Here is a 17,256-nt window from a genome sequence, read left to right on the forward strand (position 1 = left end):
TAAATCTGTTTGCCATGATCTGCATTACCTCTGTATTCTAGAGATCAGCCAGGGCTTTGACAGAAATACCACCTATGTCAGTGAGAAACTTTGAGGGCTTTCAGGAACCTACTAGGGCTCATCTACGGTGAGACCAAATCCCCACCTCAGAAGATTAAAAAGAACCTATGTCTAAGCCTCACCTGTCCACATAAAGCAGCGATGGTGAACCTTTTCAAGACTGAGTGCCCAAATTGCAACTCAAAACTCACTGATTTATCGCAAAGTGCCAACACGGCAATTTAACCTGAATACTGAGGTTTTAGTTTAGAAAAAACAGTTGGCTCAGAGGCATGCATTACTCAGAAGTAAGCTTGGTGGTAGTTGGTGGCTTTGCTTTGACGCAACCGTGCAACTCTTCCAACAGGTGAATCAGGACCCTAGGAGGGTTTACTCAGAAGCAAGTCCCATTGCCAGCAACCGAGCTTACTCCCAGGTAATGGATCGTGCTGTAGTTCTTCGCATGAAAATCAGTGGGGTTTAACAGCACTTAACAGGGTTACCTACACTGCTTCCCCAAAACTAGGTCTTAGGTTTAATGCTAATAATCAAGCCCAGCGGCCCAGGCCAGGCTAGATGTGTGTGTGTGTGGGGGGGGGGGGGACTCTGTTTGCACATGCCCACAGAGAGAGCTCTGAGTGCCACCTCTGGCACCCGTGCCACAGGTTCGCCACCACTGATATAAAGGGAACACCTGATATCAGACCCACATAAGGTTCACCAGCCTTTTGCACGCTGAGAACACGAAATGGAATATATAACTTTCCGTATGCATAAAGCTCCAAATTCACATCTCCAGAGCTGTCGTAAGTCCCAGCTATAGACTGTGTCAGCTCCCCAAACTTCAAGAGCCCAAGGGCACGTTTGGAATTCTGACGTGGCGTGGTGGGTGCAGGAACTATTGCATGTTGGCCCCACCCTGGCCATACTCACATGGTTTCACGACGGTTCCATTAGGACAGGTGCTACAGGGCTTGCAAAAGAACTCAGAGCTGTCGTCAGTCCGATAGTGGTTTCTGGGACAGCCGCAGACTGTGTCATGGGTGCTGCTGCACTCGGTTGATACGACCTGCTTAAAGCCTATACAGAAAGGGAAAGAGGATTCCTTGTGAATGGATCGTACCAGTGGTGTCCCCAGCAGACAAAAGAGCCATCTGATCCTTAAACGGATCCCTTCAAATGGCTTCATTGATAGGCTGTGGATTAAAACAGTGTTCATCTGGGTAGTTTTTCAAGTAATAAAATATTGGTGTGCGTTTTTATTTTATGCCATTTAAAATACTGCTTTGGACTTATCCCTGAGTTTTGGAAAAATGGAACATAAAAGTCTGAAATGTCTTCCACCAGAAAGAAATCTTATGTTGTGAACTCTTAGGCATATATAGAGAGACCTACTATTGACACTATGCCCAATGGCTTAAAACACAAACATATACACAGAGAAGAATGGTCAAAGCGCTTTATTAATGCGCAATAAAGTGCTTAAAACATATAAACATCTACAGATATACTAACTGCCTAATACAGGTACACATTTCATTTCAAATTTTTTAGGAAAACATTTAAGTCCTTTAAAAACACCAAAGTCCATGAAAAGAATATGGATTTTCACCCTATATCTTGAATGTCTACAACTTGTAGATAATTTATACATGTTCCAGACCAAAATTATACATGTTCCAGACCAGAACCCTATCCGTGGTTGTGTGGGGTTTTCAGTTCTTTTTCAATGGTACTGGAAGTTCTAAATCTGGCTTCTCGGGAGTCATTCAAGGGGATATTTATCTTGGTATTATGCCCTCTGTATCTCTTTACTGACAGCATTAATTGGTCATGAATTGCATTTATTGCACATTAATAGAGCACGGACTGTGTATATGTTTCTGTTTTAAGCCATTGGGCATAGTGTAAATAGTAGCTTTTGTCAGAACATGTGTTTAGGTGAGCAAAATCTAAATGACAGCTGGACCCTCCTTCTAGCAGGTGCCGTGTGCAGATCAGGACTGAGTGCACAGCTGGAACCGTGTGCAAAACCTGATAAGGTGAGGGCACCTGATTGGTACCACTTTTGTATATAGTTAGCACAGACAGCAGAGTGAGGTGTGCCTGCAAACACCTGTGGTCTGGCGAAGCACTTTGTTACCGTGTTTCCCCGAATATAAGACAGTGTCTTATATTAATTTTTGCTCCCAAATATGTGCTATGTCTTATTTTCAGGGGATGTCTTATTTTTCTGTGTTCTGTTCGTCGGGCATGCTTCCAAACAAAAACTTTGCTAAGTCTTACTTTCGGGGGATGCCTTATATTTTGCACTTTAGCAAAACCTCTACTACGTCTTATTTTCAGGGGATGTCTTATATTCGGGGAAACAGGGTAGTAGATAGCAATAAAATAGAACTGCACTAGTGACTGTGTGTCTATCAGTTCTTGTCTACATTGCGTCCTGCAAGGTGGTCTACTCCGAGTAAATCCACTGCTTCAACAGCTTTCTCTATATTAGGGGTGGCCAACCTATGGTGCTCCAGATGTTCATGGACTACAATTCCCATCAGCCCCTGCCAGCATGGCCAATTGGTTGATGGGAATTGTAGTCCATGAACATCTGGAGCACCATAGGTTGGCCACCCCTGCTCTATATAATAATCACATTGGCCGAGATATATTGTAAGAGAACTCTTAGGCTGCAGGGCTGATGCGACATGACGTTAGAGTGTTGGGTGAGGACCTGGGGTGACCAGGTTCGAAACTGCTGATCAACCTGCCAGGTGATCTTGGGCCTCTCGCAGCCTCTCAGCCTACCTCGCAAGATTGTTGTAAAGACTGAGTGGAGGAAGGAGGAATAATGTGAAAAGTAGCTTTGGGTCCCCAACCAAGGTAAAACCCTCTTCTCTGGGAGGGTTTAGGTTTTAAGTAAGGGTTTCGTGGGATGCCTATACTAAGAAATAACTGCTATTTTAAATGAGATTTTATAGTGATGGAGCGTAGATGTTAATTATAATTTTGATTTGCTCCTCTAGCTAATATATTATGATGTTTTATGTATGATGTTTTATGTTGTACACCACCCAGAGCCCCTTCGGGATGGGCCGATATATTAAGTTAAATAAATAATAATAATAATAAAAAGTGGGAGATAAATAAAAAAATAAGCTCATTATGTTAATATCACGGCTCGTTTGAGCTCTTTACATTCCTCTCCTGTGTTCCCAGAGACAGCTCTACCCCTGCTTGACTCTTCTTCTCAGTTGACTGGCAAACTTCCCAATGCTGTTCCTCATCTGCTCTCTCCTCAGACAGACTTACTTGAACGGCAGAACTGGCACCCGCGACAGGATCCTGCAGAATTTGCCGAGTTCATGAAGGAGTTCTCCGGGCACGGCGTGCAGGCGGGTGTCTTATCTTCACTCACACAATGTTGAGAAACGTAAGTGCCTGCAAAGGAATTGCCCAACAGGAAGTGACTGGCAGGGAAAGGGAAAGGGAAAGGGAGTGGAATCAGGGCTAAACAAAAGAGCCAAAAAGTGGGCATAGCATGGGATTCTCCGTCTGGCCTGAGGTCGAAGGGGCCAGGAGCAAACCATTCAGCAAACGGGGCCCAGCTTCTGAATCCATTCCAGTTAATCTTTCCCAAATACTTCCAGGACACAGGGCCTTTCCCCACTTCTCCTGCTGCCGCCGTCGCTGCGCGCTGCTCTGAGCCATGTGGCATCTCCTAGCTGGCGTCCAGGAGTTCCACGACCCGCGCACAGAGCCAGCAGGGGTCAATAACCAAAGGCGCCCGTTTTGCCAGCGCCAGGGATGCTTGCTGCGCTGAGCCCAGGACGCCATGAAGCGGCAGAAAGGTCGAGGCTGCCGCGCTTGTTGCACGTACCCCACCTGACGTGGGGAGTGCAGTGGGACCCCACGCTACTTGCGGAGAGTAGCGCGGGGCTTAAGGTAAGTGGGGAAAGGGCCACAGTTAAAAGGTGTCAGCCTATATACCATGGAAAAGGCTACGCCCCAGATTTAACACTCATTGGGAAAATACTTCAAACGATGCAATTCCCCCCTCCAAGAATCCCAGGAACTGTGATGGCGAAGTGATGCTGAAGACGAAGAGGAATTGGATTTATATCACCCCTTTCTCTCCTGTAAGGAGACTCAAAGGGGCTGACAAAATACTACAAACCTGTGGGGAGTCGTTAGTGCATAAATGGCCAGAGTTTGGGAAGGGGAGGGAGCTGAGCAGGGGCATTACGTCATGCAGCCTGTTCTCCATACCTGCCACCCCACCCCCGAGAACTAATTTCTGTCATCTGGAGATCAGTAGTAATTCCGGAGAATTCCAGGACCCACAAGGCAGCAGGCAATAGTTTAAACGGATTGTACAGACTTGCCCTGTGATGAAGTTCTGCTCATGGCAAAGGAAAGGAGGAGGATGTAGGCTGACCTGCCACAACTCCTTCTCTTCCCAACAGGCATTTTGTAGGGTAGGAGCAGCAGTGGCGTAGGAGGTTAAGAGCTCGTGTATCTAATCTGGAGGAACCAGGTTTGATTCCCCGCTCTGCCGCCTGAGCTGTGGAGGCTTATCTGGGAAATTCAGATTAGCCTGTACACTCCCACACATGCCAGCTGGGTGACCTTGGGCTAGTCACAGCTTCTCGGAGCTCTCTTAGCCCCACCTACCTCACAGGGTGTTTGTTGTGAGGGGGGAAGGGCAAGGAGATTGTCAGCCCCTTTGAGTCTCCTGCAGGAAAGGGAGGATATAAATCCAAACTCTTCTTCTTCTTCTTCTTCTAGATGGGGCCAAGAGAGTTCTGAGAGAACTGTGACTACTAGCCCAAGGTCACCTAATAAGCTTCATATGGAGGAGCGGGGAAACAAATCTGGCTTACCAGGTAAGTTTCCGCTGCTCATGCACAGGAGAGGGGAATGAAATCCAGTTGTCCACATTAGAGTCCACTGCTCTTAACCATAGCACTACACTGGCTTTGGGTTTGGGGTGCGGAGGCACCTCACCATACAGTCTGCTCTCCAGTGCTGCTGTTTTCTCTGGGAAAACTTATCTCTATAGTGTAGGGATCAATAGCAACTCTGGGAGAAATCCAGGCCTCACCTGGAAATTGGCAACTGTACCCACAATCCCACAAATCAGTTCCTCCAGGGGCAGCGTTTGTAAATGTGGATCTGGTCAGCTTGAGTCTTTAGAACTGATGTGTGAAATGTAGTCTCATCCGGGAGAAAGGTATTTGTCCTCCCTCTTAATAGGCTATGGGAATTTATTATCTCAAATAAAATGTCCAGTTTTTCCTCGTAGATGAGAACTGGAAAACTAGCCGACACTGAATATTTGCCTCTAAGAAGGCTAGATTTCCGTTTGTTTAAGACCTTTGAGTCAGAAGAACAGTAAGATCGGAAAATTACAAACTTTCCCACGGTTAGACCAGAGCACTAACACACGGGGAAAGATCTGCATAGGTGTCAAACTCGCAGCCCTCCAGATGTTATGGATGACAGATGATGGGAACTGTCGTCCATAACATCTGGAGGGCCACGAGTTTGACACCTGTGATCTAGGGCCACCAACGCTTTCTTGCTGACAGATCTCTGGATTCAACATAGCAACTTTCACTCTCTGCGTGGCCACTATTTGAACCTTTTCGCATTTCAAAACACGATTTGTCAATAAAGAGAGGTAGGGAACATGCAACAGTACTGAAGGTTTTTCTGTTTCTCGTTCATTCATACCTTCGTGACACAGAATGCAGCAATGAGTTCGGTTTGGATGGCGGTAGTAACCCGGCCGACATGGCTCGTTCCTCTTGTCTCTGCGGACCAAGGGCTGTTTGTAGGTAAGAACACCACGGCTACGTACATTACTGTGGTTGGGGGCTATTCCCAGGCATTCCACCATATTCATCTGAATCAGGATGGACATGACCTACAAAAACAAAAGGAGCGGTTCTTCATCAAGGTGAACTCAAAGCTGGCAATGCTGGTCTTTACGTCTTAACAGGAGGACCCGTTCTCTGCTTTCCAGACGGACGCATCATTTGATGGAATGGACCAAGGGTCTGCAACCTGCGGCTCTCCAGGTGTTCACGGACTACAATTCCCATCAGCCCCTGCCAGCATGGCCAATTGTGGCGGGGGGGGGGGGGGAAATCACATAGACTGGAAGCCCAAGAACAGTGAGTGGCTCTTTGCTGCTTCCTCCTTCCCAATGAAGCCTGCAAACATCCTAAAAAACTGGCCCAAGAGATAAGGAATTTTTAGGAAACGTACGGTGGGATGACATTCAGGGGTGGTGGCTGTAGCTGGACTGTCAACTCTTGTTCTGCCCCTGCTCTTACCAGAGTTTGTGCAAGCGTGTGTGTACATTTGTTTGTGTTTATTTCTGGACATTCTCACATCTAACTACATTCCCCTTCCTGTATCCCTAACAATTCTCAAGGATCCTCACACTCTCATGAGGGGCTCTTTGAGGACTCCAGGGTGACATGCCAGTGTTCCTTTCTGGGAACTCTGCTGCAATCATGATTACTAGTATCCAAGGAATTGTTTCTGTGCTGGCTATGTATTTAAAGTACTATCAGTGTCAACATGTACAAGCCTGAACACTGGGGGGGGGCTGATGGGATTTGTAGTCCATGAACATCTGGAGAGCCGCAGGTTGCAGACCCCTGGAATGGACGATCTTACACCACCCCTGTCAAATGGCTGGAAATTCCGACCGATGGTGGCTGTGCCGTCCGCCTGCAGGACAGAACACGAGAAACGGACTGGCGATATTGGGCCACTCCCCACTTACCTCGTCTGAGTGCAACCCCGCAGCGACCCCTCGTAGAAAAGCCTCCGTGGCTTTTGACAACGGAGACATTTGTTCCCCACTCATTTTCCATTCAGGAAATAGCGCGGGGTTCCACATCAAGAGTCAAAGAGGCAATCGAGCGTTCTGATTGGCTGGCACGCGTGTGCATCATTTACACGTGGGAGTTGCAGCCAGCCGAAGGCGGGGCTCCATTTTGATTGGCTGACCCGAAAAGTTCGTTTGGATAAGCTGAATGCATTGTTTTAAGATGTCTGCACATGCTGACGTCACTACCTGTTGTAAATTGCTTGGGCAGAAAAATGAAAGTAAATATCGGTTTCGGTTTACACTGCTGACAACCCTGTGCTCAGAAGCACTTTGCCAAGCTGCAAAACAGTGGAGCTCGAGCAAAAAAGAGCAAAAAAAGAGCAATGTTGGCACGTCTTGTTGTGCACACGTCTCAATTTCCGAGCACTTTCTGACGGGAATACCCTCCCTAAACAAAATGGTGGTTCCTGTTTCCTGATTGGCCGGAAGCTGCACGTCAGAGCGAATCAGCCGCGTGTAAACAGCCGAGGTTCCCCACCCCCCTGCGGCACCTGCGGGGTTTTTGAAAATGTTGCTCTTTTCAGAGGACCTAATTTGCCGCGCGACAAGGAGGTGGGAGAGCGGCAAATTAAGGGCAGCTGCACAGTGGGCGCTGGTGACGTGGGGAACGTCCATCCTCCTCGTGTCTTTTAAAGAGGTGACCCCGCGGCTTATGGTGAGTGGGGAGTGGCCAATAGTCAGTCGTCGCTTTGAAAATTTGATTTGTTTGCCGCTGTTTGTTTCTGCATCTTTCCAGCAGGAATACCAGCGCTCCCCCAGCTACCTCACCATCCATCCCAATATATACTGTTTTTAGTGTACCTTGCGTTCATTTGCCCATCAGTCACAAAAAGAGCATCCGCCCACTGTAAGGCCTACAAAGTTTGTTTTGATTCTTTGTTCTCAGACTTCAATTGATGGTTTAACTGCAGTTTAAAAGTCATAGTAGTAGTAGTAGTAGTGGTGGTGGTGGTGGAAGGAGGAGGAGGAGGAAGAGGAGGAGGCGACTCCTCTAAGCCCTTCTCCCCCACAATAGGGCTGCAAGTTTATCATCACTGCAAAGAAAACCTAATATCTACCCCATTCTAATTTATCCCCAGTTTCCCTTAATTCCATTACTGCTTTAGAAAGCTCTGCTCAATGGGCTATGGATTAGCAGAGCCAGTCTAGGCAGCAACTAGCTAAGCAGTGAATTAACCCACCACCACTGAATGGTGTAATGACAACATACACAAGCAGTGACAAGAACTTCACCCACAAGTATTTCTATGTCATACAGCAAAGCATCTTCTGAGATGAAATGATAGGTTCACACTTCTCTGGAGGATCGTTGCCAGACACTGCAATGAAATCACTGCTGAAAATACCAGGCACCACAATGAAATTTCTAGGTGCCATGGTGTGCTGGCGCCTGGGATTTATCAAGCCCCGCCATAATCCCAGGAGTCAGTCAGAAGCTGCAAGTGGGGCACCAGGGGATCCTGCCTAAGCTCTGTGTGGAGTGATAGTAGGGATGGCAGCCTCCATGCGGGACCTGAGAATCCCAGGAATTACAGCACATCTCTATACTTGAGATCAGTTCCCGTTGGGGAAAATGGCTGCTTTTGTGGGGGGGCAGGGGTCAGCCTCTGTGGACTTGTACCCCACTGAGGTCCCTGTCCTCCCCAGGCTCCGCCCCCAAATCTCCAGGACTTCCCCAGCCTGGAAACCTTAACCCACCATCCGCCACTGGTGGGCAGGGGACACCTGGCAAACCAAGGTGAAAGTGGACATGGGCTAGGCCACAGGTGTCAAACTCGTGGCCCTCCAGATGTTATGGACTACAGTTCCCATCATCCCCTGCCAGCATCAGGGATGATGGGAACTGTAGTCCATAACATCTGGAGGGCCGCGAGTTTGACACCTATGGGCTAGGCTATTGACAAGAGGACTCTTTAATTAAGAATTAAGGCCAGCTGTACTAGAACAGACCAACAACCCATCGAGTCCAGCATTTGGTTTTCTATAGTAGCCAATAAGATAACCCCAGGAAGGCCTGCAAGCAGGGCTGAAGTTGATTCTTCAGCACTGCTTGTACTGCGGTGAATAGTTTGCTGTAAAGTCGATCTTACCATGAAATGTTGCATCATTTAACATATCATGTTAAGAAGATTTGGTTGTTATATCCCGCTTTTCTCTACCTTCAAGGAGACTCAAAGCGGCATACAAATTCCTTCCCTTCCCCTCCCCACGACACCTTGTGGGGTAGGTGGGACTGAGAGGATTCGGAGAGAACTGGGACTGGCCCAAGGTCACCCAGCAGGCTTCATGTGGAGGAGCAGGGAAACAAACCCAGTTCTCCAGATTAGAGTCCGCTGCTCATGTGGAGGTGTGGGGACTTGAACCCAGTTCTCCAGATTTGAGTCAGCTGCTCTTAGCCACTAATACTACACTGGCTCGGCTTTGCTTCAGTTTTGTTTTTGAGAGTTTTGGTGAGGTTCTACAACCCAAATTCCATTTCACTGCTTACTGAAGGTCTCATTCTGTCGATTGTAGCCATTCGCTCTGTGTAATCTGCCTTGAGTTGCAGTAAAAAGGCAGGACTATAAATAATGTAAATAAAACAAACACATAAATATATTGTTGAAGGCTTTCATGGATTCAACTGGTTCTGGTGGGTTTTCCGTGCTGTGTGGCCGTGGTCCGGTGGATCTTGTTCCTAACGTTTCGCCTGCATCTGCAGCGGGCATCTTTGGAGGTGTATCACAGAGAGAAGTCTGTTACACACATGAAACAGACTTCTCTCTGTGATACTCCTCTGAAGATGCCAGCTGCAGATGCAAGCCAGGTTCTGAGCAAGATCCACTGGGGATCCTGACAGTAATGAAACCCATCATAAACCAAACAAATAAACACATTGATTGTCCTCACTACTTCCTGTGGCAATACACTTCACAAATCTGTTACTTTTTGAGTGCCTCTCGTCTGACCTGAAGTTACTGTCCATCAACTTAAACGAGTGCCTGAAGATCTACTATCACTGGTGAGGAAGAAAAACATTTTGACCATTTTCTCAATCCTATGTTTCACTTCATGAACTCTAACATGCCGCACCCCACACACACAGAGGCATCTTTCCTTTGAACCAAAAAGTCCTCCAGCGCCTATAAGGAAAGATGTTCCAACCCCTCGATTCTTTCATTTGCCCTTTTATGCATCTTTCCCAACAAGGCCATATCCTTCTTAAGATGCAGTGACTGAAACGCTATCGCAAATGGGCTCCACCATGAACCTTTGCAGAAGATACTGAACAGCGTTACAGACCTGCTCGCTTTGTTTCCAGTCACTTCCCCCGGACATGCCTTTTTCAAGGCTGTTCCTCTCTATGTTGACTTTTTCACTGTTTATTCAGTCACTGCAGTTGAATATTTAAAGAGAAGATCCCACCCCAGGTTTTTTCCTCCACTTTCCACTTGTTCACATGGAACCTAATTTGCTGCACCATTGCCCAATTAGGAGACAGCCTTTAGAAGAAGAAGAAGAGTTTGGATTTATATCCCCCCTTTCTCTCCTGCAGGAGACTCCTAAAGGGGCTGACAATCTCCTTGCCCTTCCCCCCTCACAACAAACACCCTGTGAGTTGGGTGGGGCTGAGAGAGCTCCGAGAAGCTGTGACTAGCCCAAAGTCACCCAGCTGGCATGTGTGGGAGTGTACAGGCTAATCTGAATTCCCCAGATAAGCCTCCACAACTCAAGTGGCAGAGCTGGGAATCAAACCCGGTTCCTCCAGATCAGAGTGCACCTGCTCTTAGCCACTGCTCTTAGCCACTACGCCACTACTGCTCTTAGCCACTACGCCACTGCTTTAAGAGCTCTTCATAATCTACACCAGCCACCTTACCATCTTGAAGAATTCTGAATTGCCACTTTGCCACTACCCTGCTCACTCCCGGTTCAAAATCATTTATGGACAATTTAAACAGCAGAATTCCTGATGCTCTGCTTAATTCTCTCCATAGCGAGTCTATTCCATTTGTCCTACTTCCTGCTCATTTAACAGGTTTTTGATCCACGAGAAGTACCATCTTCTTATCTGATAACTACTAAGTTTACTCAGGGGCCTTTAATAAGGGAATTTGTAAAAAAAATAACTTTTAGGAAGATGAATACAATGTTTCTTGGACCCCTCTGATCCATGCAGATATTAATTCCAAGTCATTGGTGAAACTGGACTTTGTTGTCTGGAATCCATGCTGATACATTCTCAGTACAGCTTGTTCACACACTTAGCTCATAATTCTGTCTTTCACTAAGCGTTTCCACAAATTTAGCCAGAACAAAACACTTGGCTTGTAATTTTCTAGATTTCCTTTAGATCTTTTTTTGAAACGTCAGTGTTCCATTTACTGCCTTCCAATCTTACGGAATGGGGTCTGGATTTAGAGGCACGAGACATATTTGTGCCTACAGATCATCAGTTTTGGCCCTAAATTTGTATCTGTCATTTCCGTTCTTTGACTCCCATTGCATAGCCTTCTGAAAAGGATGGCGTGGGATGTGAATGAATACCCTACAATTCAGGGGTGGCCAACCTGTGGTGCTCCAGATGTTCCTGGACTACAATTCCCATCAGCCGTCATGCTGGCAGGGGAGACAACTGATTATCTGGAGAGACAACTGAGGCAGAATCCAGTTTTCCCTGCAGCCTCCCAGGGTTTATCTTCAGGAATCATTTTACCCTCATCCAAGCCCTTGTTTATCTGGCCAGTTTCCAATGCATGTTTTTTTTTAAAAAACTATTGTCTTAACATTTTCACAGTTGTGATTCCTAATATTGTTTTTTTGCCTGTCTGATTGTCGACTTCCATTTGTTCTGCCAGAACACGTGTTTCTTCTTGTTTTTTTCCCCCTTGCTAACTTTTCCGGTTTCCTTGACTTGGACTAGCAAGCCTTTATTGGCATAGACAATAGTACAACAATAATAAAAAACGGATTAAAAAGCATATACAATACAGGACATAAATGTTAGGTCGAAGGAAATCTACTGGCGTTTAGTAATTTCTAGGAGAAAGTCTGCCACTATCATACAGAGAGAAGGATCAGGGTTGCCCAACAAGTAGTGTAATCTAATTAAATCGGGGAGATGCGGTAAATGTAAAGAAGTAAGATTCACATACTTGGATCTGATTTCCTTGAATCTGAGACAGTGTAGTAATTGGTGGGCCAGAGATTCAACTGAGCCATCGTTACATGGGCACAATCTTTTGTAGCACTTTTCTTGCTTATTGAATCTGCCATGCTTAGTAACAAGGCAGAAGGCATAACATTAAACCTGGCTGAGCATTATGCGCTCTCGCTTTGAGCAAGAGGTTTATTAAAGCAATAAATGGTAGTGTGCAACGTGGCCCCGTTCAAATGGGAGAGAAAAAAATACAGAGTGGAGGCACGTTTTCTTGGAGTCGCTTGGTGATTAGGGTAGAGAACTTTCTCTATCCAATAGTTGATAACACTTTAATTTTCTATAAGCTTCTGAATGGGACAAAGGGCAAAGTGAATCCACCCTTGACCTTGATCCAATAGGAGGCCATTTTTTCTTCCAGTATGGACAACCATGGGTTGCAATGGGTGGCAGAGAGCCGATGGTGGAGCGGGGAATTACAGTCGGAGAGAAGATGAATTTGAAGCCAGAATCTAAAAGCCCCTCAGCCAAGTGGCTGATTCCAAGGAGGATTTTGACCCTAACTCCAGACAGAGAGAGGGCTGCATGGGGCATGCAATTTGGGAGTCCAGTTATCTGATGAAAAATTTGGATTGAAGAGGAGATTCAAAGGGAAGTGGTTAATAGCTTGAATCCAAATTACTGGGACTCCATTAAAACAATCTCGGAGGCTTAACTTTGGCATTTGAAAAATTTGAGGGCAGGAGGGATAAAGGAGTGGCCACTGCTGTAAAAGAAACGTAGTAATGCTGACATACTGTTAGATGTAGCTAGGAGAGCGGCCTTCCTCTGGGTTGCCCATGAAAGGTTAAAGGAGAATGAGAGGCCAAGGTATTTATAGCACTTAACCTGTTCAATTTGGGTGCTTTTCATTGCCCATGTGAGCTTCTTAAAGCGCCTAGAGAAGACCAATACCTCGGTTTCCTTGACTTTACATATTAACCATGCTGGCATCTTCTTAGATTTGCGAGCACCTTGCCTGCCCTAAGGTATAAATTCCATCTGAACTGCTAATTGTGGGTTTAAATAATACCTAAGCACCCTGGAGAGATCTGACCTTCTTTTATCCTATCTTTCAGATTCCTTTTGACTTAGTTCTCTCGAATTTGAGGTCTCATCTTCTCAAATCGGCTGCGTTGGACTTTCGAAGCAACCTTCCACTTATGTAATGCCGAACTTCATATTATTGTGACCTTCTCTGCTGTTTACCATATCCCATACTGCAGACCTTAGTTCCAGGAAGCAGCTGCCCTTTCAGTAAATCCAACGCTCTATTCTGGTGAGTCACAATGCCTGCTACAAGCAACGCATTTGCAGCTCCTGGACCATATCCAGCCAACCAGTTCAGGAATTTTGCTGACTGTTGAGCTCTTATGGGGCAACTTCCTAATCTCACGTCGAAGGTAACAGCATAACGCCAGGTTTACATGCAATAGACTGAAATGCTGGCAGCATGATGCTGGCAGGGGATGATGGGAACTGTAGTCCATCACATCTGGAGGGCCCCGAGTTTGACACCTGTGCTTTAGGGGATTTGTGCGAAAAGGCTCATTGAATCACACCCTCAGTTCATCAAGGTCAGTGGTTCTCGGAGGTTTTCCCCATCACCTACAACCTTTTGGCTGGAGATGCCAGGAATTGAACTTGGGACGTTCTGCATGCCAAGCAGATGCTCTCCCACTAAGATACGGCCTCTATTTAAATCAGGGGTAGGGAACCTGCGGCTCTCCAGATGTTCAGGAACTACAATTCCCATCAGCCTCTGTCAGCATGGCCAATTGGCCATGCTGGTAGGGGCTGATTAAATTAGGAATTGTAGTTCCTGGTATCTGAGAGGCAAGAGAGTTCTCTGCCCTGGAACTAAGCCCATCGAGGGGCAGAGGCAAGAGAAGCAATGGAATTAACTAAGGAATACCAAAGGAATCCAGTAATTTTCTGGGAAAATAAATCAATGTTTTTGTATCATCCCCCTCTGCAAAGGAGATACCGTGCCTCAACTGCTGCTTCTGGAGAGGGCATCAGAACAGCTATTTTCTCTAATCTGTTCTCTGTTTGGAGATCAGGTGTAATTTTGGGATATCTCCATCTAAGCAAACTAGGGAAGCAGGAGGAATGGGGCCCTCCTCTTCATCAGTAAAATGTGGGGTGCAGCATTTATTTTACTAGAAATAGAGCATATAGACAAGGGAAGCTGGAACATGACCTTTCCCCACTTCATCATGCTGGATTCTGCTTTTGGAAGCAATTTTGCCCCCAATCTTAGGCCAGGAGAAAAAAAGGTTTCAGACAATGGAACAATATACCGCTATAAAAGTGGATTTGGAGGTAAAGGTTAGTTTCCTTCATTGACATATTCTGCTTTTTGTATAATAATAGATCCTTCCTCTCTTATATCTGAGAGGGAGAATATATTAATACATGTACAGATTCCCCTTTCATGTTGTATAATAATAGACCCTTCCTCTCTTATATCTGAGAGGGAGAATATATTAATACATGCACAGATTCCCCTTTCATGTTGTATAATAATAGATCCTTCCTCTCTTATATCTGAGAGGGAAAATATATTAATACATGCACAGATTCCCCTTTCATGTTGTATAATAATAGACCCTTCCTCTCTTATATCTGAGAGGGAGAATATATTAATACATGCACAGATTCCCCTTTCATGTTGTATAATAATAGACCCTTCCTCTCTTATATCTGAGAGGGAGAATATATTAATACATGTACAGATTCCCCTTTCATGTTGTATAATAATAGACCCTTCCTCTCTTATATCTGAGAGGGAGAATATATTAATACATGCACAGATTCCCCTTTCATGTCTAGTGTGTGGCATTAAGAACTCTACATTAAATAAATGTCTGGCTTGATCCTTAAAACCTACACCCGCTTTCCTGTTTTTAAAAAGGACCTTCTGATTTTTTAAAATCTTCTTGAAATGAAAAAAAATCTTGGGAAAAAAAACTGAATGCTTCTGCCCCATTAAAAAGGCCTTGCTGTCTTCTACCATGTTACTGTCCAAGTGCTGTGGAGCACTTACTGGATAGTGCCTGAGACATCACTCATGAGAAACAACACAGTTCCTGACCCTGCCAGTCTAGGCTGACAGTGCACCAAAACTCAATGGACGTATTCGGCCCTTGTTAGTACTACTCACAGTGTACACTGGCAAGATGTCTGCTCAGAACTTACATCTCCTGGAATTGCAACTGATGTCTCGACTACAGAAATCAGTTCTGCTAGACAGAATGACAGCTTGGAAGGGGGACTCTATGGTATTATACCCAGCGGAAGTCCCTCCTTCCCCAAACCCCTCAAGATCCACTCCCAACATCTGCAGGTATTTCCCAATATCGAGCTGACAACCCTGCAGGGCACTCAAAATTAATTTTGAACAACAGAGGTGTACAAATCCAAGCATCTGATTCATAGGTTGTTTGTCAGATCAGAGGGATTCCTGGGAGCAAAATTAACATCTGGAATAACCTGTTCCTCACAGAGGCTCATTCCGCATATGCAGAATAATGCACTTTCAGTGCTCTTTGAAGCTGTGCGGAATGGCAAAATCCACTAGCAAACAGTTGTGAAAGTGGTTTGAAAACGCATTATTTTGCGTGTGCGGAAAGGGCCAGAGATTTGTCTGAGTGTTCTGTGCAAGTGCAAAACAATATTGGCGCATGCCATAGGGAAAGGAAGAAGGACAGCTTGCGACAGTAGGGACTTGTGTTTTTTTCAGTCCAGGGGCACAGTCTCTCATAAGAATTACATACCAGCTTCCCCAGACACAAACTAACCCTTCCATGAAGGGGGGAAAAGGAAAAGATGGGGAAATAACCCTACCCATTTTTTAAAAAATCACAGAGGATTCGAGAAGGAATGGATGGGTTAGCTGGCTACTGATAACGGTAGCCAGAGCCAGCATGAGAGGGGAAGCAGAGCTGGGGGCAGAGGAGAGCAGGGGATGGGAAGAATTCACTTTGCCCTCCCCTGCAAGTCTTGTGGGACCCCTTGGCCCTTTCTGCACACGCAAAATAATGCGTTTTCAAACCACAATATTGTTTTGCACTTGCACAAGAACACTCAGACAAAATCTCCTGGCCCTTTCACGCACCGCACGCCAAAATAATGTCGTTTTCAAACCACTTTCTACAACTGTTTGCAAAATTGGATTTTTGCCATTCCCGCACAGCTTCAAAAAAGAGCACTGGAAAGCAGTTTGAAAGTGCATTATTCTGCATGTAATGAGAATGAAGCCTTGTTACGCAGATCATAGTGGGAAGGCTACTTTTCCAGCCACATTGCATCAGAATTCATCCCAAAAATATCCCTAGCGATGGTCGAAGGCTTTCCACGGCGGAGATCCTTGCAGGTGCTGTGTGGTTTTCGAGCCTCTGAGGGCTGTATGGCCGTGTTCTAGCAATTTAACATTCTCTCCTGGCGTTTAGCCTGCATCTGTGGCTGGCATCCTCGAAGATGCCAGCCACGAGATTGCTGGCAAGCATCTTTCATCTGTCCCGTCAGGAGAGAATGCTGCTAGAACACGGCCATACAGCCTGGAAACCACACAGCACCCAAATATCCTAACGGCTTGACAAGGATTTGAGATCGCTTAGCAAAGCTGGATAAGAGCCTTGTCACCAATGGCTGCTACTGGGAATGGTCTCTATGCTATTTTCAAAAATAAACCTTGTTAGCACCATAAAGACAAAAGACTTTTTATTCCAGCCAGCGTAAACTCCTGTGGACTGGAGTCCACTTTCTTCAGATGCTACGAGTTGGTCCTCAATTTATATTCAACTTATGGAAGGCTGGCAAAAAAAAGGCAGGGTGAATGGGTCACAAAATGCCAGAAGTACAAACGTAATTATGTAAAATCTACTTAGGAGAAACCCAGAGCTTATTTACTAGTGATGCTAACCTTAACCACTAGTAATGGGTGTAGAGTGTTAGGTTTTGTTGAGATAGTCACAGTCATGGTGAGATTTTTTTTAAAAAAAACCCCTACCAAGTATTGGTACAACCCTAGAGGAGGGCAAGGTAGGGGAGGGAAGGGGAGGGTGGCATAGGGGGCAGAAAGTGTGTAAAATCTTTGAATAAATCCCAGTTCAGTGGTTTCTCATAGGAATTTCATGCT

General features: G+C 45.7%; 1 protein-coding gene across 1 annotated transcript in view; it reads right to left on the reverse strand.

Moving 5' to 3' along the window:
• Positions 1-17,256, reverse strand: part of TNFRSF1A (TNF receptor superfamily member 1A) — a 31,552-nt gene that overhangs the window by 11,982 nt on the left and 2,314 nt on the right. The window contains exons 2-4 of the mRNA XM_048504632.1: positions 5,767-5,959; positions 3,343-3,471; positions 973-1,119 (exon numbers count right to left, since the gene is read on the reverse strand). Of these exons, the coding sequence (XP_048360589.1) occupies positions 973-1,119; positions 3,343-3,471; positions 5,767-5,959 (469 nt within the window). The remainder of the gene's footprint in view (positions 1-972; positions 1,120-3,342; positions 3,472-5,766; positions 5,960-17,256) is intronic.

The sequence above is a fragment of the Sphaerodactylus townsendi genome, linkage group LG07, assembly GCF_021028975.2.
Source record: "Sphaerodactylus townsendi isolate TG3544 linkage group LG07, MPM_Stown_v2.3, whole genome shotgun sequence".
Lineage (NCBI taxonomy): Eukaryota > Metazoa > Chordata > Lepidosauria > Squamata > Sphaerodactylidae > Sphaerodactylus > Sphaerodactylus townsendi.